Raw genomic sequence first — 25,618 nt, forward strand, 5'->3', positions numbered from 1 at the left:
TCATCATCAGTACGCTTTTAGGCATGCTGCTCTAACCATTTAGCTATACAGCGGTGGTTTGTTTGACTGGCAAATTTGCTACTTCTATTCCTTTTTACCAACTATATTTATTCAGTGTTGCGCCATCTGGTGCAAATCACTGATAATGCTGGATTTTTGTTTATTGTCAATTACTTTGTTTGACATTCCCAAGTGCTCATGGTTTATTAACAATTGTTTTTGTTTTTATCGGCCTATTGATAAATCATTCACTATTCCAAAAACAAAATACAATTTTTCAAATTTAGAAAAATTAAAAAAAAAAAATAACAATAATTAGCATTAGAAAAAAATTATTGTTCTGGCCTTGAGCTCGATTCGAACCTTGAATGATGTTTAAGAACTAGTTCCAAAACTATAATACCTTTTCGCGTTACGAGATTGAAGAAGAAGAATCTGGGTCCAAAATAAAATTTTTGCAGTTGTGCTAGTTTTCTAGATCATCCTGTGTGACCCTTCAAGTGCGGGGCTCCTCTCTTCCATGAAGGGCTACACATAATAATTTAACATCCTACAACCATCGCAATTCCCCATCCATGGACCGGGTTTAGCGTTACTTTGGGTATTCTGGCTACTCTTACGCGAATGGGCTAGGCATTTTCTTATTTGTGAGAAAAACATGCCTCATATAAGTGCTAACAGTATCATATGTGTTGCTTCGGCATGTCATTTTATTGGCGACACTACTCGGGATAGATCCCCAAGTTTTTCTCCTACCCTTCTTCGCTGGGCGGCGAAGTACTCGTGTCGGGAGAATGTGTGAAGTACATAGCTTAATTGTCCACAGTACAGTTAGCTCGTGTTTGCAACTGAGTCTCCGTGTGGTCGCCTCAACAATGGGTTCAGTTCAATTGAAGCCCTGATCCACTTTCCTACGATGCTCTTGCTCCATTTTTTTTGCCAGCCTCGAATAGATTATTATCGCGCCTGTATGGTAACAGTAGCTCTACTCGCTTCCGATCCGCTTTCATATGTTGCTTTTCTTTCCTCATCAGAAATATATCGGTATCGTATTCGCAAGAACCAGGACAGCTTCAGCCGCGACCGTACGGTAGCCGAAGCTGTTTGCAGTGCCCCAATGCATTGAAGCAAGTAACCATTTGTGAATATAGAATCGTAGGCTGATGCAAGCAGCTTCCCTGTAAATGGCTTTGAACCACCTGTCTTTGGTAAAAATCTTTTCAAATTTGCTTTTGCGTGCGCAGCCCTTTCGAAGGCTCGACGTATGTTCTGCGATAAGGTGAGCTTATTGTCGAGCTTCTTCCCTGGATATTTCTTTGAAATATTTGTTTCAATTTGCTGTTCTCCAACGGTCATGGTAATGATAGTTCTGATACGGAGACCGTCATTAGGCATATACCTTTTTACACTAGGCGTGACCTTAATTAATAAATAATGTAAGGCGCAATAACCTCCGAAGAAATTTTACGCGAGCTTCGCTTCTTATTTGCGTCGTTCTCCTTTAAATTTTTGCTACGAATTGGCGGGACGGGACTTACTTATTTTAGGCCGACTCCGAACGGCATCTGCAAGGCAGATGAGTTGTCACTGAGAGCTTTTCATGGCAGAAATACACTCGGAGTGCTTGCCAAACACTGGCGAGGAGGAGCGACCCTGCTTAGAAACATTTTCTTCCAATTGAAAAAACTTGTTTCTAAAATTTTGATGTTGCTTTGACCGGGGCGTGAACGCAGGATCTTCGGTGTGGTAGGCGGAGCACGATATCATCATACCACGGCGGCCGCTAACGGCGTGACCTAATTTATCTTAAATTGTGCCAGCTCGCAGTTTTGCGCTGTTACGATAGCTGCCATGTCGTCCGCGAAATCGACTAGAAATTAACTTTCTGGCACTTCCAGTCGAAGAGAACTGTCGTAAGTAAAATTTCAGAGATCGACGCCTAGTATCAAACCTTGGGCTGCTTCACCTGGTACATTAACCTACTCTTGACTGTGAATGTTTCCGTTCGTTAGATACTGGTCTCTCAAGTAGTCCCTTAGACTTCCTAGCATGTATCCTAAAATAGGACTCTAATACCGCAAGCACGTCATCGTTCCTGGCTGAGCTAAAAGCATTCTTGGCGCTTAGCGTGACTAACAAGACTACGAATCTTTCTCGGTGGGACACAGTCTCGGCTTTCTTGACTGCGTTTATCACTTCTGCAATGGCGTATATTTTAGAGTGACCTATACATGCTGTCTATGAGACAGTTTTCCCCCACCCTCTAATGCTATTGTGAGGCGTTGCTACAGAAAAGTCTCTCTATCTGTTTTCCTGCAGTCTCCAGATACATTGTGGGCGGAAATGTAATGGAATAAGTACTAGCCGTACTGTTTTCCATCTGGTGGGAAATTTTTTAGCTTCGAGGCATTTGTTTTGCACGTGCAACAAAAGTTCTTGACAGATATTTTCAGCTTGCATTGTATCCTAGGCGGCCATCGTGGCGTGATGGTAGCGTAGTCCGCCTACCACACCGTATGCCCTGGGTTCGCACCCCGGGCAAAGCAACATCAAAATTTTAGAAATATTGTTTTTCAATTAGAAGAAAATTTTTCTAAGCGGGGTCGCCCCTCGGCGGTGTTTGGCAAGCGCTCCGGGTTTATTTCTGCCATGTAAAGCTCTCAGTGAAAACTCATCTGCCTTGCAGATGCCGTTCGGAGTCGGCATAAAACATGTAGGTCCCGTCCGGCCAATTTGTAGGGAAAATCAAGAGGAGCACGACGCAAATTGCAAGATTAGCTCGGCCTTAGATCTCTTCGGAGGTTATCGCGCCTTACATTTTTTTTTTTTTTATTGTATCCTAGGGCATTTCATCTATAATAGAGGTTTTATAAGGTTTCATGCTGCATAGGGCCGTTTTAAGCTCTTCTTTTTGAAATGACTCCATATTGCGGTATTCTTCGGTGACATATCCATCCACTCTTAGTGGATAAGTGAGAAGGAGAACGTCCACAATGTGTGTTATATTTTCTTCATCCATCACCTGGTTCGGTGGACGGAGTTTTTTATTACTATTCTTCATCCCTGCCAAAGTTATCCACTTCCTCGAAAGGCGTGTTCCAGCATCTAACTTTGTTTTGCTTGATTGTAGAGCCAAAAGCTTCCTTCGCTCTTTTGTATGGTTTCGACTTTTCGAGAGTCGCGTCCCAACCCATATTTTCTGCAGCTTCGCGATCACGACGTTTCATCAATATATTTGCTTCTTTCATCTCCACGTTCTTCTCCCTGGCATAGAAATCTTGCAAGCACTGTTTGTTCAACCGTCTCTATATAAAGTACTATTACCGACAATAAATCATATAACTTTCGTATCGTCTCGAAATCAAGAATTACATAAGATATCGCATCTACATCTATTACTAAAATAAATAACTGGCTGATCAGTTGGTAAGGTAGTTTAGAACTAGTTTGGTTAATTGCAGAATATCTACATGGATATTATACTTCAACGAATGTCCGCAAACGAATTAAGAGTGGATATTACAAAGCTCATAAATAGATATATCCTATAATTTTCTGCTCTCACCTACATATGTATATATGTAATCCCATACATATGCATATTTTATGTTCAAGTGATTTTAATTATTTTTTCCTTTCTTTTTTGCTCATAAATTTTAGGCTTCAATGACAAGTGTATTACGGAATCCTTCTTTGCAATTTTTCTGTTGCGTATTGGCACTCGATAATTGAAGAGGGCAGATAGCAACAAAGTAGAGAACCTTAGCATACGTACACTTAAATTGAAAAGTGTTGTTAGTAGGGGCGTTAATATACTTACCTATATAAGGGATCCACTTATGCGTCTAGTGGAGGTTTTTATATGGTTTATATATCAGCATACATTCACAACTTATCTCGTGAACAGGGGAGAATTCCTTATTCACTAGGGGTAAAACCTTTCTATGCGATACATTTGCTATAGCTCAATTAATGTAAATTTAAAAAAGTTATTTAAACATAAGCGAAATATTCGAAGCGGTAAAATGGTAGCTGTTTAAACAAATTTTTCAATTTTGGGCAAAATATTTTTCCTCAAACTGGCTTTTTAAATATAATGGGGGCTTTCGATATGAAACTCGTCCCATAATGTGCTTAAAAAACTAACTAACTGGCAATTGATACCACGGATACCACGAAAAGACACCATTCCTTTTCCTCCTCGAACCACTTTGAGGAAATTAAATAAAAGCTAAAAAGTACTTGATGTCATACTCCACGCTTGCGCGCAGATTATACAGAAAGTGATATCCCACGGAGGGATACCATTACCTCTCCTCCTCGAACCACTTTGAGGATCTGATAAACGCTACCAAGTCGTTGATGTCCTACTCCACGATCTCGCCAAGATTATACAGAAAGGGAAACCCCAGAAAGCGCTGCCTTGCATCAAATAGCGTCGGGTAGTTCCAGACGATGTACGCCAACCTTTCATCCTCTTCATCCACTTTATATTCTTGCAAAAATGACTCTAATGTGCTCCTAATATTTCTGGAAGCCTAACCTTAAATTTGAATCCAATAATTATTACTGAAAGTATGGAAATTTTTTCCCTACATGGGGAGTAAACTTGTCGGAACTTTTTGGGATTACGTTTTTGACCAGGGTATCTTCATAGTGCGACACTCCGGTGTTTGTAGCCATTTTTAGTCGGCTTGACGGTAGACGTGCTCCTTTAGTATTATCTTGCACTTTTAAAAGTGCCTACCAAAGCTTTCTTGGTAAAAAAGAATCATCCTGGCCTGGCGAGTTTGTCTGCAATGTAGTTTTCCTCGACGATCCTGTGCTCGGGGATCCAAGTTAGGTGTACATGGTTCTGTTTCACATTCTCCTGAAAAGATCGGTAACAATTTAGTGTTAGCTCAGAATTAAACGAGGCCAAGAGATTTGACAGCAGCCTGGCTGTCGCTCAAAATACAGTTATCGTTGCCGCTATAGTTTTCCCATGTCCTATGTGCGGCTTCCATAAATGCTGATACTTCGACCAGGAAGACACTATATCCATCGGGTAGTCTTAAAAGGAAAATTTGAGGTCTAGGTCGCTTGAACATACTCCACCTATAACTCTGCGGTTTAGCTTAGTACCGTCGGCGTATATGGAAAAGCAGGAATGTTTAACATAAAGTTGCTCTCGGCAACTGTTTTGATTGCACAGAAATCCGTGCTTACAGGAAAAAAAGCTGTATTTGTTTATAATTGTTGCATTTGGGCCACTCCACATAAGGCCGACGGATGTCCGCTGTTCGCTAACCAACTGGATCCAATCGTAGGATGTCAATATGATTTAAAAGGTTGCGCTAGGCGTTGTTCTTAGAGTACCACTTATGCTGATTATACTATATCTGGGTACTTGAGCCAACAAGTTTAAGATTGACGCCTTAATCAGAATATTGGTAGTAAGTCTCCATTCGCTCACCACAGGGATGGAGATCTATGCGAACCTGCATCCTTACAAAGCGACCCAGCCCCGTGGCCAGAGACTAAGCCATCGCATCACGGAAAGATATCTACCCTTCGCGAGGGTGAACGTGTGATTGAATACAAGAAATTTCCAGAAATAATCGAGATAGGCAGAAGCTTAAATCTATATTGAGTCCCAGGGCATATGGGAGTAGATGGAAATGAAAAAAGCGGATTTGCTAGCAGCTTTCATTTGTTTTATGTTGGTTCGTCGATATTTGCAACAACCTACTTATTAACGATATTTGTTCGGATCATCTCAAGAAACTTAACAGTGTTAAGCTTTAATAGGCATCAAATTCCCTTCAGGCTATATTTCCAGAAAGGCTTCGTAACCAAATTTTTTCTGTGTGTGCTTGGCTTTTTTTAATGACTAAGCAACCGAGTGGGATTAAACTAATTCAGTCCAAAGGATTATGAACCAGTTTGATTCTAACACGTTGAAAGTGAAGTACGCAAATTACTTTCATTGTGAGGTTTTACTATCATTTTCATGCTGAATATTTCCCAAATTATTAAATAAATTATAAAATTAAAAAAAAATTGCTTCAAATAAATGTTTTCATACATTTAAAAAAAGCAATATGGGCAATCCCCGATTATTAAAAATCATACAAACAGACAAAATTGGTTAATTCGTTGTAGTTCTATAAATAGAACGAAAACAGCAACAAAACCAAAGTTTCTTTGAAAAACCGCCGTACCAAGCATAGCTTTAACACATAATTGCATACGAAGTATGCAATGTGTAAAAAAAGATTAAAATATGCAAAAAGAAGGCAATTGGGAAAGACTTCACAACAGGCATGACGTAGCTGAATGCGTTTACAACCATTTCAACTATCGTAGGGGTGAGAGTTCGACTCCCACTCCCGGGAGAAAAGGCTTTGAAGAGATTTACAAGGTATAATCGAAACAGTTGTCGCCTTGTCCGTCCTGATGTCACGTTGTTTAAATTTTTCCCAAATTATTAAATAAATTATAAAGAGCTCTTTGTTGTACAAAATATCTGAGCCCATTTATTTCACTGTTCAGTGAGACGAAACAATAACAAAAATACTCAGGAATTAATCGAAACTTTTCACACCATAATATATAGACAAAATTATTCTTCAAAAAGCTAAGCCTTTAAGACAGAAAGATGAGGTACTTATTAAAAGTATTTTTGATACACTATTCTGAAATTCAATAAGTACGTCTTTTTATGAACTATTAGAACTTTTTTTCATTATACTGTGAAAAATTTAATAATTTTTCGAGTTATTCATATCGTATAGTTTCAATAGTTTTGTTTGAGGCACACATCAAGTTTATTCGAATAGAATATTCTCGAACACTTCTCTTATATAAAGGTGCCCCCCCGTGCCATCTACTTAATTTTTTTTTTTTTTTTGCTGATGTTGTCATTGTTGTTATAGCAGTGTTTTCGTTACGTTATATGTATGACAACACTCATCACAATACTATTAATTTCATTAGTGGACTGCAGGGCGTATAGGTAACATTGAGGCTCAGTTTACCGAACCAAGTATTAAATTTTAAAATACTTCACGTGAATTTAATAGATACAGTTTTGCTGCGGAACAAAACAGAACAAATACTAATTAAAATTTGTACGTAGAGGAAAAACCAAAACACACCGAAGCTAAAGCTTGGATACACGTATGCACTAAAAAAGAGTAAAAAATCCAATATTTGTTACATCAACTTTATCTAACTTTGATGGTTTTAAAATGAAATATTAGAACTTGCTACGCGATTGCAACTCGAAAGCTACAAAAATAAACCATCTGAGTTAGAATGTGGTACTGCTGCTATAGATATGCGCGTTTGTATGAGAATGTATGCATTTATATGTGCATAAGTTACACAGTTTCGCATTTGTGGCAGCTTTCTTTCGAACAATCTGACACGTTGAACATTATTTATTTAATTCGTTGCAGTTTTATGTTGTTGTTAGTTTTTGTGTGTGACTACACAAATGAGGTTTGGTTAGCGATGCATTATAAACGAAATGAGTGGGGACGAGTGTGTATGTGGGTGCTGGTTGAAAGTAATTAATACTTTGCGTATGGCAAACAGCGTGTTTTCCGCCAAAACTACAAAATTATGCATTTGAATGTATTACAGCAGCGATAAGAAAAACATCATAGCATTTTTTTCAAGTTTGGTCAATTAGATATTACCTTTTTTTAAATTTCCATGAATTGTAGCTAAAACTATGTAAACCAGCGTAAAAATGTTTCCAACAAGAATTTCACAAAAATTTCGATAATCCTATTTGAAGTTCTCTGAAGTTTTTAGAGTATATGGTTTTGTAGCTCAAGCAAATTTGGTTAAACAAAGTACAATTTATGGGTCCCTAAAATTTCGCATAAATTTTTGAAATTTTTTTTTCTTAATGGGGTTTCAGAAGTAAAAAAATATTGTTTACACTTTATATGGAGAAAATTCTCAAATAACTTTAGAAAAAAATGTCCGAAAAACAATGCGAATTTCGAGATACCTCTTATTTGTAATTTGTAAGACTGAAATTGTTTGCGCTACAAAACTGCGAAATACGCGCGAAGTGCTTGCCAAACACTGCTGAGGCGCGACCCGGCTTAGAAAAGATTTCTTCTAATTGAAAATACTTGTTTCTAAAATTTAAATGGTGCTTTAACCGGGGTCCCAGGGCATATGGGAATAGATGGGAATGAAAAAGTGGATGAGCTAGCTAAAAAGGGCGCATCCCTTGAAGCTTGTTACGTAGACGTCCCAATTAGACTGGGCGAGATTAAGCGAAGGCAAGAGGTGCAAATGATCGACCAAGCAGGAAAGGCGTGGGTTCAAGCGCGGGGCTGTAAAGTGTCGAAGATTATGTGTAGGTTTTACAACCTTAGATTAACAATGTTGCTTCTATCATTATAAAGAGAGGACTGTAGACTCATGACGGGTATTCTGACTGGACACTGCCTTCTGGCGTCACATGCCTTTAAATTAGGCTTGGTCAGTGATACATCTATCAAGTGCGGGCTGGAGGAGGAAACGATCGAGCACGTTCTGTGCCGGTGCCCTGCGCTTGCCATGCTAAGACTCCAGCTATTAGGAGTCATACGGCTGTCAGATCTAGAAGCAGCGAGTGGCCTAAGTCCTAGGAAGCTTCTAGTATTTGCCAAGAGGACGGAGTTATTTCATAACATATGTAGCTCCTGGTTTTTGATAGGGTTTTTCAGTTTGGTTGTTAAAACAAACTTCTGGTAACACTACGGACTCATTCAGTCTACGTGAGGTCCTCATGGACCAGCCAGTTCAACCTAGCCTAACCTTACCCAGGGCGTGAACCCAGGATCTTCAGTGTGGAAGGCGAAGCACGCTACCATAACATCACAGCGGTAAAATTTAGTGTAAGTGTTTTCTTAAACTATCGGAAATAACAAACAAGAGTTTTATTGACGATATTTGATAAGAATTGTCACTGCTGTTTTCGTGAGCGCAACTATATGCATTTGCAAACCTATATTTACATACTTAACAGCGTTCAAATAAGTATGTTAAAAAAACTTTTAATTATCCCAACATCCATGAGCTGCATGCGTATTTTCTAAAAGGGTGATACTTACTAGCACCATTAAAAAATTACTGGCGTCAGTTTATCTTTGTTAGATAATAGCACTTATCTCAAGTATGGGGTCTCCATAAACTCTTTCCGGTACTTCCAGGTCAGAAATTGTTTCAATTCATTTTATCAAAACGAACGTGAATGACCAGCATAATTAATATGCTATACAATTTTAAAGCATATATTTTTTAGGTAGTAACCCTTCTTAAAAAAATATCAAAAAAAAAGTATGAGAAGAAATTTTCCTTTGGCATCTATATTGGAAACCTTTTAAATGCATCCAAAGTACCAAAACATATCAAAATAACTTAAGCAGTTCAACGAATATACAAATAAAAATTATCTATTATTCTGCGTCTCCTGCTAACTTTAGAGCCAATGAACTGATGTATTACAAAATACACTCAAATGCTCCTTATTGAAAGCAATTTATGGTAGATCTCCACAACTAAATGTGTTCGCATATCTAACTTATAGCGTGTTAAAATCAAACTGATTCCATTTCACTCGAACTGCGCTGCTTTTGTACTCTCAGTTGCCTTGTTCGCCTATTTCTCCCAGTGTCTACACCAGGGGTCTGCATTTCATGGTACAGTTATGCTTACATTTCAAACAGCCTTCTCGATTAGCTGCTAATTTACTTCTCTTACACCTCTGCATAACAAACGAACTTTTTTCTTCAACGTATATGTGTGCGTAATTTCATCTGCGCTCTTTGTTGCTGAGCATATATGTGCGTAATAATGTTTACGATCTTAGCTGCTTTTACATGAAAGTGTGGCTGTATTGCAGGCATGCTTAACCAACGAACCGATATCAGAATTACGATAATTAACGTTAATAAACGAAACAAAGTCATTTCGTTTCGTTTATTAACGTTAAGAACGTCAAATTAATGAAATGATTTTGTTTCTTTTCCTGCCATATAAAAACGAAATCAAATCGTTTATGTTGATTTTTAATTTCAAACTATGCTGGCAATGCTATATTATCCATTTTGATGGCGTAGTCATTAAAGGTGAAAGCATTAGCCAAGCTGATTGCAACTTTTCCTATGAATTTTGACAGTACGAACATTTCTCAGAGTATTTTTGACATTACCACCAACGAATTACACAAACAAGTTGCATGGAATTTGTGTGTATGTACGCTCGCTGTTACCGTCTTACGGCTTCACCATGCCTATAGTATTGCCACCACAATTCAAACATAAAGTATCACGTTTTTGTTAACGTTTTTAACGTTATCTAAAGCTTTTCGTTTTGGTTAAAAACGAGATACAATTTATCTTTATAATTTCTTTATCGATAATATTTCGAAGTGTTTCAACGGAAACGGTGGAAATTTTTTGATAAACGATTACCTTAACGTTAAGGTGCATCCCTGCTGTATTGTATTTTACCTGCTTGTCTTGCTGTTATTGTTGTGCAGCATTTATTCACTAGCGGCATAGTGATGAATCGAAATTGATAATATTCGCCATATTCAAAATCCAAAAAAAGATGCATTCTAGTGCATATTTAAGTAGGTAAGTATAAATTAAAGATAAGAGAGTGTGCGTTTAGAGATATTTAGTATATTTGAATTTGTTGGCATTAATTTAATAGCATTTGGTTTTAGTATTAAGTTTAGTTATATTTAGTTATGTTGGCGCACGTGCTTCGCAATCCACTGAATATGTGAATACATCATCTAACACGAAAATAGCAGTGGCAAATTTTATCAAAATTCGTCAATAAGTCACAATTTTTTTATTTTCCATAAATTAAGATAAAATTTTCATGAATTTTGCAACTGAAGCTATGCAACCAGTCTCAAAACGATTTCGAAGAAACTTTACGAAAAATAAAATAAAACACAAGTTGTAGGCTTTCGGACAAAAAATTTAATAATCAGTGTGAATTTCGAGATGCAAAAAGTTTGTAACTTGTGAGACTAGATATGATTGAGCTAGAAAACTTCATACTCATAACATTCAGAAAAATCTAAATAAAAGTTTCGAAATTTTAAAAAGATTTTCCTGGATTTTCGAGTTTTTTTTTCAAAAGTATTTTAAAATTGTTTTATCTAATTTCAGTAATAAAATTCTTTGATGATTTTTCTCGAAATATAGAAAATAAATAAAAGAGTTAAATTGACGAAATTTAAAAAAAAAAAAAGTGCCACTGCTGGAAACTTTTACAGTTGAAGCTCAGAATATTCAATTATAATTTTCTGAACTTCGATTCTAATTTTCTGAACTACAAGTAAAAATTCTAAACTTTAATTTTAATTTTCTGGACTTTAATTTTACTTTTATGGACTTTAATTTTAATTTTCTGAACCTCAATTGCAACTCTCTGAACTAATAATGAAAAAGGTGTAGAACAGCACTGCACGACTTTAGTTCTGAGTCGCTATGCAAATAAATTTTATGTACATATTTACATACATCCGTACGCACCTTCACTGCGAAGCCCTTAAAAGCATGTTTTAAATCATAAATATTTCTGGTATATTCTTTTAGAGCATTTTTATTTTTTTTTATTTTCATTGACTAAAATAATTGCATGAATTTCACTCTAATGCATGCTAGTTGTCCTTGCGCAAATATTTTGGCATTTCATTAAATTGCACTTACTCACATTCAAATAAAACCATAGAGATATATGTAAACGTTGTAAAGTAGGGAACAGCAAAATGGCAGTGACAGTTTTTATCAAATTTCATAAATAAATTTTTTAGGTTTTTTCGATATTTTAATAAAAAATGGTTATGCATTTTGTAACTGAAATTGTTCAAATCAATCTCAAAACCGCTTTGGAACAAATTCGAAAATTTCTAACTTTTTATTCGGATTTCTCTGAGTCTAGCAGAATACAAGTAATAGGTCTCTCGAAAACTCGCACTTATTTTTAACAATTTTTCTTCTGAATTGTGTTCTGGTTTTTTTTCCATGCAAAAACATTTTTTCGCAGTTTTTATGGAGCAAAATCTAAAGCACTCGCATATTTTTTGCAAAATTAAGCCAAATTTTGAGGAACCTTTAGATTATAATTTGTGAGACTTGAATTGGTTGTGCTACAAAACAGCTTACTCAAAACTCCAAGCAGAATGATCGAAATTTTTCTAAAAATTTCTCGAATTTTCGATTTTTTTTTAAAACGTTTTTAGATTGGTTTGCATAGTTTCAGTAACAAATTTCAAACAAGTTTTTTTCTTAGAATATGTCAAATAAAAAAAGTTAAATTGACGAAAATGCCACGGCTACTTTTCTGTTCGCTGCTGCATGTATATGAAATAGAGTCAAGTACTTTCAAACACAATCAAATGGCAATATCACAGCAAAAGGTGTATATAAATTTTTTTATTTCGAAAGGTCGAACATTGATACGTTTATTAGATACATAAAGCTTAAAACGTAGTCCCGATAGGCAGAGTCATTTTTATAGCTGTGACGTAAAATAGAGTCATCTGCAGTTTTTTACCTTAAGTCGTGTCCTGTGAAGTGTGTTTTAAAGTTTACATTAAGCTCAACATATGTACGCTCGACTATCCATTATTTTAGTAGCTTATTAGCAATGTCTGAACCTGCAATCCACTCGTTTCAGGTAGAATTAGCCAGAAATGCGTCCGATTCTGGTCTCCCAAGTATTTTTTGTTTTTTTTTTTTTTTGTTGGATACTTGTCAGTGGGAGCCATTTTACCCAACAGTCGTAAATTTTTATAGCATTATAGCCCCATAACTATGAAGGCCAGCCTAAATATTCTATGATATATGAGATGAACTATTACCCATCCTATTTTGATTTAAGTTTTGTTTCTTTATTGCTCGAATATACAGCAAAGCGGTATATTAAACACCGAAATACATAGTATGGTTTTATTTAAAAATTCCTATTGAACTTAAAAGCATGCGGTATAACTTCAAAAAGGAATATGTGAATATAAATAGTATTTCGACTGCTGAGTCGAGTATTGCAATAACTCAGCTGCCGTTTCGAAAATACTCTATCTGAGAGGACGTTTGAATAATGCCACATTTAAAAATAAAATAAATGTAAGGCGCGATAAACTCCGAAGAGATCTAAGGCCGAGCTTCTCTTCCAATTTGCGTCGTGCTCCTCTTGATTTTCCCTACAAATTGGCCGGACGGGACCTACATGTTTTATGCCGACTCCGAAGGGCATCTGCAAGGCAGATGAGTTTTCACTGAGAGCATTTCATGGCAAAAATACACCCCGAGCGCTTGCCAAACGCTGCCGAGGGGCGACCCCGCTTAGAAAAATTTTCTTCTAATTGAAAACCTTTATTTTGAAAATTTTGATGTTGCTTTGCCCGGGGTGCGAACCCAGGGCATACGGTGTGATAGGCGGAGCACGCTACCATCACACCACGCTGGCCGCCATTCAGAATTTCATTTCAAAAACGCCCTTTCTCAAAACTTTTTCCACAAACACTCCAGCTAATGTCCAAATATATTGAAATTGAGCTCAGATAGGGCGTTTTTGAAATAAATTCTGAGATAAGTTTCTGAGAATTGGCGGTTTCGAAACTGCAGCTGAGATCAATCACAGTATTGGGCATGACCTACTTACTTATTTAATTGTTGCTTAACCGTTTGTTTAAAAGGTTATGGCCGGCCAACTGTGAACAGGGGAAACTTAAATTAGATTTACATCTGTTGTTTTCAGCGTTGTGGAGGCCGCCCTCTTTCTCTGCTTCCATAGGCGGGTTCTGATAAAAAATACTTTCTTAACCGGAGCATAATTTTTCATTCGCATGGCCTAAACAGCGTAGCCGCTGTGCTTTATTTCGCTGGACTGTGGTAAATGCCGTTTTTTTTTTACACGTAAATACTTCTACGTTTGCGGGTAAAAAAAACGCGTATCCTCACTTAGATAATGTTTAGGAGAATCATCTATCGGTATCTAGCTATGTTGTACCGAAAAGCGGAGACACACACCTCTTTTGGCGATAGTGTATAACATATAGCTGAATCGGTTACGCTGAATAGTGGACACACACGATTTGTAGAGGTAATACATAGAGGTATTGTAGAGCTGAAACATATATACATATTTCAGTTGCATCTGAGTATAATGTATTTTGAAATGTAGGAGTACTAATCTTCTGCGCAACAATTTCAAAAGTGTAGATAAAGTTTAATGCTTAGCAGTCCATATAAAGTTTAAGCGTATATGTATGTAGATGTAAAAAAAACACAGTTAATATCTGCTTAAAGCTCGAACTGCTCATTATAAAATTTTCGCCGGAATTCGCCGCCATCAATGCGTAGGGGTCCGTAGTTTCGAAGAAATTTTCTCTCGAAGACACACTCATACTGCCGTCTCTTCTGGATATGACTAAAGGCAAGAAATTCTCATGGTTCTATTTTAAGTCACATCTTTCATAGAACACTGCAACAAACTTTAAATTTTGGGGCAATTGTTTAGACTTTATGTATTGAATTGATGCATAATTGTGTAGCTTACTAAGAAAACTTTTCAATCTTTTACTATAAAAACTTTGAATTCCTAGGCTCCTTAGTTTTTATTTTTCATTTATACTATTTAGATATTGCGTGGCTCTATTTCATGGAACATCACTGTATGTATGTAAGAAGTAAAAAATATTATTTTCTATATTTAATTTATTCACTTGAAAAGTTTTCAAGTACGTATAAACGTTAGCATGCAACATAATTATAGCAAATAACAAAATATGCAGCTCATAAAGTTTTACAACAACAAATAGGTAACAAAAATAAAAAATAAAATAACAAAAATATTTTATATGCTCAGCTTTTGTGGCATAATAAATATCACCGCTCATTGCAGGCAAATGCTGAGGCAAACATTTGAAATTTATTAATTCTACAAACAAACATTGCATATATAAATATGTACCTACTATATTTGAATTTGCATTTTGTTTACATAAAAAAATTATTAATAACAACAATTCTTTGTTCCCGCACACCTCTTCTGCTCTTCTCTTTCTTTTTCGTATATATTATTTAGTTTTAGTACTGGTATTTGTCGTTTATAATCGTCGGCGTGAAGCGCATATTAAATATCCCGGTCCCGATGATGACGTGCGAGAAAATATTATTAACTATGATGATGAGGGTGGTGGTGAGGATGATATGACTGCTTTCGATATTACACCGTTACAAATACCAATTGGTGGTCCTATGCCACCCGAGTTGGCGGCTATGAAAATGCCAATAATGTGTAAGTAAAATAAATGGCGTAGTTTAATCCTTTATATATTAGTATATGTGATATATTTTAGCAAATAGTTATTTTTAATCCGCAAATGGCGTTTGAAAATATTTAGTTAGCTGTAATGAAGTGGCGATTAAATGTCGATATTATGCTTATACGCAATTTATACTAAACTGAATATTTGTACACATTTTATAAAAATTCAGTTGGTTAGCCGAGTGAATAATCAGCGTACATTAAAGTTTCTTCACTGGAAGTTAAAGTGGGGGAACAAAAATCGAGCTTTTGAAAGATTTTAAACTGTATACTCAAAAAATTTATGTAACTGAATGCATTTCTTTCAGTAGAACTTTGGAGGTAAACCACCTTCACAGAACTGGTGACAAGAGCTAAAAACTTAGCCACTACTAGAAAACCCTCCTCTTAAAAAGAAGGTGTAAACTACTATTGTCTACATAGTCATTAATTATCTCCCAGGTTATCGTCAAGACTATCTCGAAATGATTTCCCATAAACCCTAAAATGATTCCTTAAAAATCCCAAAATTATACCGACATAGTGCTGATGATCTTCAGGTATTTAGTTTTTAAATAATTCTGAACAAAATCCCAAAACAATGCAGAATTTAATAAAAATATACCGAAATCTGAAAAATATTTCGAAGCAATTCGGAAATTAGCAATGGGAAATGTGGCTTTGGACTTAACCCATAGAAGACGCATCTTATACTCTTCACGAAGAAGTAAAAATCACCCACCTTTGAATTACAAAGTCTAAGCGACCAGCAATTAACCGTAATTTAGTTATACCAAAAACAATTTCAAAATAATAACGAAATATTTTCGAAGAAGTTCCCAATAAGATTCCAAACAATCAGGAAACTATACTGATATTCCGTGAGTGGTCTTGGAATGATTGAAGTTATTCCGAAAATAGTTCTGATATAGTCCCGGAACTGTTCCGAAATAGTCCCGAAAAAATCTTCACATGATTCTAAATTGATCCCGAAATAGTTTTCAAATGTGTGTTTAACAAGATAATGAAAAATCCAACAACTACATGAAAATTTGTAACTATTTTTTCCAAATATCTTTTGCAAGAAGTCAAATTTGTATTTTCCGTCTTGGGGTTATTAATACCAAGGCCCTAATGCAACTTTTGGTACCTCCTTCGACAGGTTTGGACGTGTTTCAGCAGTCGACCGTTTTGAACCGAAAATTTTCTTATTTTTTTTAAAATGAAAAAAATATTAAGGGAGTTCAGGATTTTGTGCAAATGGTCTAGCATCATTGCATTGCTAACATGTACAAAATGTTAAAATACACTAACAAACTACACGGCTATCATTTGCTACGTCACGGCACATTCGCAACATCAAAAAGCGTAGTTTATTTTTCTCAAAACTGAATATAATATCAACAACGTCAAAACGAAACAAAATATGCAATGAAAAAATTTAAAACGAAAAAAGTTGCTCACTATCCGTAGCTTTCATTTGCTATAGCAACATTTCCAACATCAAATACGCCAAATTCTGAACTCCCGTATTGTAAAAAAATATCAATATTTGTTCCAAACATGCTTTGACAAATCGTTTTTTCAATTAGCATAACATTTTTCCAATCGGGGTCGCCCCTTGACAGTGTTTGGCAAGAACTCTGAGTGTATTTCTGCAACGAAAAGCTTCTCAGTGAAAATACATCTGCCTTGCATATGCCGTTCGGAGTCGGCATAAAACAAGTAGAACCGGTCCCGCCAGTTCGTAGGAAACATTTGTTCGCAGGTTATCTCGCCTTACACCTATTTAATTTAGCAACAAAAACTTTCAAATAACCATATCGGTTTAAAATTTAGATATTGAGAAGAATCTATTGGCATAAAACTCGTTTCATTCGGATGAGTCGTTTCATAGTTATAGGGCTGGCCTTTATTTTTCCTTAAAAAATTTGTTTAGGGGAGCCGGCTCGAAGGACCACTGTTTAGGGGAGCTGGCAATACACAATTTACCTGGCTGTGCTGGGACACGATTCAACTTTCCTTTCCTGGGAGTATATAGTTTAATTATAATATTACAGGAATTATAAAGTCCTGTTTTTCCAGAGGGGTTAACAATTTCTTTAAATTTAATTTAATTTAAAAGAGAAAAAGAGATCACAACCGCGATGGTAAAAGAATTTCGAGTGTAATATAAAAAGGAAAATGTCAACACAATAATAAATATATGTATGTGTAGATAGTCACATCTGTCAACCCAGTGTTGGGGTTGCCAGAGAGGTGAAATACGCTGGCGTGTTAGCGTACAATACAAACGTCTCAAATACTTAAAGTTAATAAGGAATATGTACGTAATATAGAATATACGTATTTGTACATGCAAATAATTCACGATGCATACTTATACGTAAAAGGTACATATGTAAAAAACTTCAATATAAAATTCAGCTAAATTCATTTAAATTCATGTTTAGGTTTTCTTAAGCCTAAGTTCTATTAAATAGAAGGGTTGGCTGTTGGCGACTACGACAGTCGCTCAAACAAAATTAAAGTCCGGATTTAATTTTAATATATATGAATTTTTTTTTAATAAAGCCAGATAAATGAAATGGATGACAATTCGTCATGAAAATGCTTTGGATATCTCCGGGATCCAATAAGCTTACGCTTACCGAACTTTTTCGACTCTAAAATATAAAATAACTATTTATATTGGTCCCTGGTTTTAAAAAAATACCTTAAACTTAGTGCATGAAAAAATTGTACTGCCAAGGAAGACTGCCTTATCCGTTAGATGGGGGTTCTCTGTATATACATATAAGTAACTATATACTTAAATATCCCCAGAAGACCTTTAAAGTTAAGTTTTTAAAACTCTTGATTCTATCGTAAAAAAAAGTACAAACATCTTAATAGTGTCACAAACTTTTTCACAAATATGGACACCATAAGCAAATACAATTTTTATTCCCAACCATCCATATCTGCTCTTCACATAAACTTTGTATGCAAGTTAGCTTGCGATAGCAAAAATATTTTTTAAGCAACATGAATTTGCACTTCAGCTTGGAGATGCATTCCTATAGAAACCATCTCCATTCTCTTGCCACTGTCGCAATAGGCAACGTGGAAACATTAAAATATGCAGCATCGTAGATTTTTTTTTCTGCTACGCACTAAAATATATGTTAGAATTTGCATTTGGGTTTTATAACCAGCCACTCACCGCAAAGATATCCTTTATATATATACCGCCAACGCCATAATTTTACTTGTAAACTTATTACAAATTCTTGGTAATTTTTTATATTTTTTACTTTCGCTGTTTATTACTTATTCATAACATATTTTTCTCTTGTTTTATTTTCTATTCATATTCGCTGTAACGCTGCAGATCCGGTGATGACGCTTATGCCCGGTCAAGAGCCAAATGTGGGTATGTTCATTGAGGACCATAAAAAACGTGCTGATGGTGACCCAAATGCACCGCCTTTCGATGACTTACGCAATTACGCCTATGAAGGTGGCGGCAGTACAGCTGGTTCGCTGAGTTCGCTGGCCTCTGGTAAGTAGTTTCATGAATATTTAGCTTAATTTAGGAGTAAAGCGAAGATAATAACTTAAAACATATATAAATATACATAGTAAAAAGAAAGAAAGTCTACCCTGTTATATTTATTTATTTATGTATACTAAACAAAGCACTTTTATTTAGCTCTCGCACCCAATATTCGCTCCATTAGTAATCAGTCACATCACATCACTTAATTAAAATCATTAAACATAGAAATGCCAGCATTTGCTAGTATTGACAAAGTCGTACTTAGAAATTAATTACTTTAGCTTATTTCGTCTGTGATATGAAAACACGTCAGTCACTTACATATATATATTTTCAATTAGTTAAATGAAAAACCTATACGAGTTTAGTGATGATTTTTTTGTGATAAACGAAAAACTATACTAAAACATTGGGTACGAAATTTACGTTTGTCAAAGGTCAGAAGCAATAAATATACTGGAGGACTCTGCACGCACTGCGCTCAGTAATGCGGCGAGACAACTCACCATAAAGGATAGAAATTAAATGCTGAACAAACAGTTTCTGCTGAGTAACACCAGAAATATGGGGATCCCAACAAATATCTGATTGAAAGGCCTGGCCCTCAAGTAACTTAAGAAGTCATCTACGTAAGCAATATAAAAATATTCGACACTTAAAATCCAGCCGTATTAAGAGGAACAGTGTGAAAAGGCCCTCAGAAACATCCTCAAAAAGTTGTGGGATATTGATATTGAACTCTTAGTTCAGAAAGAAACCTACCTATTTTCCCCTCCCATCAATGACCAAGCGCAAACCGTTCTTGAATTGGGAACGAAAACTGATAAATCGACCATAAGTCATTCTCGAAGCGTGAGAACGAAAAATCTTATTTCAAGCACAAATAGGTTTTGAAATGAGCACAGAATATTTACACATCAACTGGTCCAAAATACGAACAGTGTGCTTTGAAAAATTGTTCTTAAAACCAGCCCATCACTCACGAGTTAAGAAAAAACGTACATAGCAGACTTTTGTCAACGAATGTTCTTAATTTTAAACTCGTTTCGTTTATTTTAGAACGATTTTTTCTCTGACTCTAGTTCAGGAGAGAAATCTCCCAAAGGAGACGCGCGTCGCGCTATCACAACTTTGATCTGGACACTGTAATAGGTTTAACACTTAAAATGCAAGGCGCGATAACCTCCAAACACATTTTAGTCCGAACTTCTCTTCCAACTTGTGTCGTGCTCTTTTAAAGTATACTACAATTTTGCAGGACGGGACCGACATTTTTTACGCCGAGAAGCTATTCATGGCACACACAGAATCAGCCCAGAAATACTAACGTGTCCTTAGCCATCTTTTCAATAGCGATGTGGAACCAACGCCTCTAACATTTATTTCTCCTTTCAAAAATAGCAATCACGCAAAGTGACTACATCGCATAAATACATAGGATGTAGTTAACCAAAACTTTGAGAAAACATTTGGCATGAATTGGTTGCTTTGTTGTTGCCAAAGTATCTAGTGAGGGCTCTTATGAATAAATAATTTTTGGTACAATAGGTCCACACTAAAATAAGGCTAAGTCCGAGATTTCTAAGATTTTCACGAGTACGGGATCTGCCAGCCACAGGACCAGCTTATTACTTCAAAAAGTTGGAGGAGGTCTCCTGCCATTCTACCACAGGATTCGATCATGATACTTCGGTATAATTTAAAGGACATATTCTCAGATTAGATAAAATTGAACTGGCTGGTCCGTGAAGACCTCACATAGATTTAATGAGTACATAGTATTACCAGAAAATTGTCTTATGACTAAACTGAAAAACCCTATCAAAAACCAGGAACTTCGTACAAGCTTTCTAGAACCTATGCCTTTTGCTGTTTCTAGATTAGATAGCTGTATCACACTTAATAGCTAGAGCATTAGTCTGACAAGCGCTGGGCACGAACGAAAAACTTGATCCACCTGATTTCACTTACTAGGACTAATTTAAAGGCATTCGACGGCAGAAGGCAGTGTCCAGTTAGTATACCTGTTATGAGCCTGCAGTCCTTTCTCTTTAATGATAAGAGTAACTTTGTTAGTCAAATATTGTAAGACATGATCTTCGACACTTTACAGATCCGCGCTTGGGGCCACGCTTGGAACCCAGTATAGATGTACCTATTATTTTCTCTATCCCGATTCTTTCCAGATGTTGTGCTATGCCAGATTATTGCTTTAATTGTTACTTTGCTATTTTCTTACAGCATTTCTAACGTTTTGCTTTCGACTAGTAGTCTGAAAAACACTACAGTGATTTGGCAGCTTGTAAAACCTGTTTATTTCTGTATCAACACAATATACTGCAGGCTCTACTCCTTCCATTATTTTGAAATAATCGGTATGCATGTGTATCGCCTCGTTTGCGATTTGGGCATCTTTGCGCCAACCACCCTTCTCTATAGTGGCTGTAAGTGCCTTTTCGAAACCCAGGTGCGGAATTAGATAGCCTGTTCGTCAAGATTGACGACGCTATAAAACTATGGTCGTATGATCTACGCTCAAATTTCGCCAATGCACAGAGCCTAGTTGCAGTTGTTAACGCTATCTTCTTCGCTATTCTACAGGTGGAATGGCATACACTGCAGCCACTGAGGTTTGTTTTTAGGGCTAAGTATACTTACCACCTCTATTTTTTGGGGTAAGTTCTTCTTTGAGTGTTCATCCACCAAACAAGGTATAGGATAGGCTTAACAATGGCTGTAAATATCTACAGAGAGAGAAGGCGATAGACTCCACGAACACCCCAGCATTATTTTACATGCATAAAGTGTCGTCGAGGCTTTCTTCACACTCTCCTTCACGTGGAGCTTCCACGAAAACTTATTGTCTATAATGATTTCTAGATATTTTGTGCAAGGTTTCTTCTGCAGGGTCACTCCTCCTAGCTTAGGCCAAGAACAATTCTGTTGTAAATCCCAAACAATGTCTAAGAAGACTCCCTCACGCTATGCAGTGCCGGCCGTGCCTACCGTTTTGTCTTTGGTGTACGCATGATGTGTTTTGGAGAACAGTTTTTCATTCAGAGATATTTACAATATATTATACAATAAACTTTTAACTTACTTTAGATAAGTATTTGTAGTATACCCTGTAGTTAAACACAATTGTACTAAATGCTTCTACTAATGTCGCGTAAACTACCACCCAATTCCTCACTGAAAATATTGTTTAGGGGATATCCGTAAACTAAAAGAATAATAGTTTTTATTTGTATTACTTCGCCTTTTCTCAAATAGATATATGTAGGTTTAGTATTTTTTTCAGCAATAAATATTACACTAAATTTATAGATAAAAATATATTTTGTATACAAAAACTAGCCGCTAGAGAGCGTATAGCACCTTTGTAATTCATTTAACTCATTTTCAAAAATTTTTTAATTTTTTTCATTTCAAATTTCCAGGACTGCGCTCCAATACCGCTGAATATTGGGTGTAAAAGTGAGCAAAAATTTTAATTTTTAAGGCAACTCCTTAGGACAGTTAAAAACATATATTTATGTATATATACCTTACTCTTACATAAGTTAAATAGCGGTAGCGAAGAGATCAAATATTTTCCATTTTCCTAATGAATACTAATGAAGGAAGATGAGAGGTAAACCAACAAGTGGTTTTACAAAAGCAAACAGTTTGTAGTAGATATATATACCATCAATTCGATGGAAGACTAGCACGATTAATATATGCTAGCCTTTCACACAACTAAACGATTTGGGTTAGTCTTCCACGCCAGTTACGAACTGTGCTAGTCTTCCAAGCGAATAACGAAATGTGTTAGCATTCGACTCAGAAAATGTAAAGAGTTAGTCCCATACAACTTTCGAAGAATCTTTTACTCGAAAACACCCAGAACCACTTCATCTGATGTAGTCATGGATCATATAGCAGGATGGGTACGATGAGTGATTTTTAGAGCATGCCTTTCGTTTGCCGTTAGAGGACTTTTCAACTGCCTACCTAGTACCAAAGTAGCATTTGTTGGTAAGAGTGATTCTTCGCTGGGTTCTTAGATTGACGTTGTTGTTTGTTTTAATTCGAATTCATAAATGAATGAAGTGCTTTATACTATGTACAAACACACACCAAATTGGCAATTTATACCATTTTGGCAATTTACTACGCAATTTATCATAAAATAAATTGTAATAATAAATTGCCAATTTAAAAAAAATCGCGTAATAAATTGTTTCAAACTGCAAATGCAACCTTAAAAGTGTGTTTATTGAGTAGATTTAAACTCCAGTTTTACGCATACTTCAACTATATGGTTGGCTCATCTCATCAGCTGATTTTATTTTTTTCATTTCACTGTACGGATTGTCAAAAGAAGATGGCAAATTCAAAATGAAACCAAAACATTGAATACATTTTCGTTCAACACACAAAAGCTTCAAAGTTTTATGTTTTCATTCCATTCCATTCGCTTAATAGCAACACGCACATTTTGACAGTCTGAACATAGGTATGTTGTTTCTGTAGAGATGAGCCCACCAGCTATCAAATTATTATTGTGTAAGCTAAATTGAGTTGTATGAGCACCACTTAATTTAAGTCGAAATTGCTTCAATTTATTTTTCTGTTTGAACATAGTATAAATATTTCGAAATATTGGCTTTGAACAGTGACGTGATTTTCAAGGCGTAAATGCGTTTACTCTTCGCTTGACGGCAGCAGGTACTTTGTTTTGTCCTCATCCACCATTAAACCCATCTGCGGTTAAGTACTACAGATAGTATAATTTTCTGCAGCATTAAATTAAAGAAATCACATATATGGGCCACCTTGTCTAGAACCTCAAATAGTTTCGAACGACTCGGAGAGGTCCTCCGAATTCTGACGAAGTTGATGGTGTTGCTCAACGTTATGCTGGACAGCTGTATAAATTTGCAGGGAAACCAAATCCAGACATAGTGGCGTATAGGGAATACTGTCGAGGTCGGCTAAAAAGCGACGAAGAGGTGATGTTTTTCAAAACTTTTTTCGCGTGTTTTTCTTCTAAGTTTTAGTGCATTGTGAAAATCTGGTCGATGATAGATTTAGAAAGTCTGAAGCCCACTGATAAGGTCCAATGAACCGATTCACGGTGGTTTTAAATTTTTCACACAATACGCTTGACAGCACTTTATATACGAAACTAAGAAAACTGATTCCATAATAGGTGGCGCTGTTTGCAAAATCCCCCTTCTTGTGGACTGGGCGAGCATATACTCGTTTGACCATATTTTGCAGAAAGGTGGATGCACCTTACAAACCTGGATGGTTACCGCTATTCTTACTTCATCAAAATCGGGTGGGGGGAACATTTATTTCATCATCACTTCTTTCGGGCTCGGGTTCATCATCTTCGCTTGGCGTTTCATCAATCTCTTCATTAAGAAGCACAGATTTTCGTTCCCTCCATAATCCAAGCACCCTTCTTGACATCGGTTATCAGGTTGCCGTTTTCGTTTTTACAGGAGTTTGCCGCGGGCCTAAAACCCTTTGTCCGTAGCCGAATTTTTCGGTGGAATATGCGGGCGGTATTCCTGGTGGCTAGCAGCTCTAACTGCTTGCCCTCACGCCTTTCTGTCACCGTTTTTTCTTCGTCCTGTTAAGGCGTCTCTTTCGTTCTCGCTGTGATCGCTTTTTAAGTAGCCCTGAAGGTAGGGTCCTTCTTTTCGGTTGCAGCGCGGCATTTTTTATCGTACCTGTTGCTTTTTCATGTGAGACTGTAACCAGATTTTTACTCAGCAGCGGTACGAAGTGCCTTAGATATACACTTTCTGTGCTCTTGCGTTCCTCGGGTTGAGTTGTGCTCTCGGAGAGCAGGTGCAAGAGTTGAGTAGCGAAATCAACGCACTCAACCTAGGTAACTTAGTAAGATATGTATAAACTGTGCATAGAATTTCTACTTACCGGACAATTATGGTAATTTTATGGTTTCGTTTTTAGAGTACCGTTGCATCTGAATTGTTTGTCCTAGTTCCAGAAATAAAAATATAGACTTCAACAATTGAATGTGTAATTGATGTTATATAATATTTTAGTATATGTGTCTGTATTAGTAAATATTCGTTTTTTTTTTTGAGAATTTTAAGATAGAAAGAGATATACTTTCTAACTGTGTATGTACTTAATTTAAGATACGATACTTTAGCTTCTAAAAATGTTGTTTCTAATTTCTCATAACACCCCAATTCACATATTTCTTTATGCACTTTGAAAAAAAAAATATTAAAATTTTATTACATAATTTATTCCAGGCACTGATGATGAGGCGCACGAATACGACTATTTGGGTGCGTGGGGGCCAAGATTTGGCAAACTGGCCAATATGTATGGAGACGATGCGAATGTTGCAGCTGCACATGCTGAATTAGGATTGTAAAACCACAAAGCAAAACATGAACAAAAACCAAAGTAAGGGAGCAAATAAAAAAAAGCAGCGAAATTTACATAACGAAACAAAGCAAAACAAAACGCAAGAAGAGGATTACACAAAAACAAAAAACAAAAAAAACAAAAACAACAAGCGAACACAGTTATGAGCTGCAACTAAACTTATATAAATGGAGCAGTGCAACCAAAGACAAAAAGTGGAATATATATATATATAGAGGTAAAAGAAGTAAGACTAAGTATAGGAGAAGCACGCAAAACGACAGCCTGAAAACTATGAAAAATGAAAATTAATTTAGCGGCGAACAAAATGACATGCATACATTATATGTAAAA

General features: G+C 36.2%; 1 protein-coding gene across 2 annotated transcripts in view; it reads left to right on the forward strand.

Moving 5' to 3' along the window:
* CadN (Cadherin-N) overlaps nucleotides 1–25,415 on the forward strand; it is an 855,435-nt gene extending 830,020 nt beyond the window's left edge. For both annotated transcript variants that reach the window (XM_067767104.1, XM_067767103.1), the window contains 3 exons: nucleotides 15,103–15,315; nucleotides 18,698–18,868; nucleotides 25,147–25,415. In XM_067767104.1, the coding sequence (XP_067623205.1) occupies nucleotides 15,103–15,315; nucleotides 18,698–18,868; nucleotides 25,147–25,271 (509 nt within the window). In that variant the 3' untranslated portion in view covers nucleotides 25,272–25,415. The remainder of the gene's footprint in view (nucleotides 1–15,102; nucleotides 15,316–18,697; nucleotides 18,869–25,146) is intronic.
* Nucleotides 25,416–25,618: the final 203 nt, after the last annotated feature.

Source organism: Eurosta solidaginis, chromosome 2, assembly GCF_040869045.1.
Source record: "Eurosta solidaginis isolate ZX-2024a chromosome 2, ASM4086904v1, whole genome shotgun sequence".
NCBI lineage: Eukaryota > Metazoa > Arthropoda > Insecta > Diptera > Tephritidae > Eurosta > Eurosta solidaginis.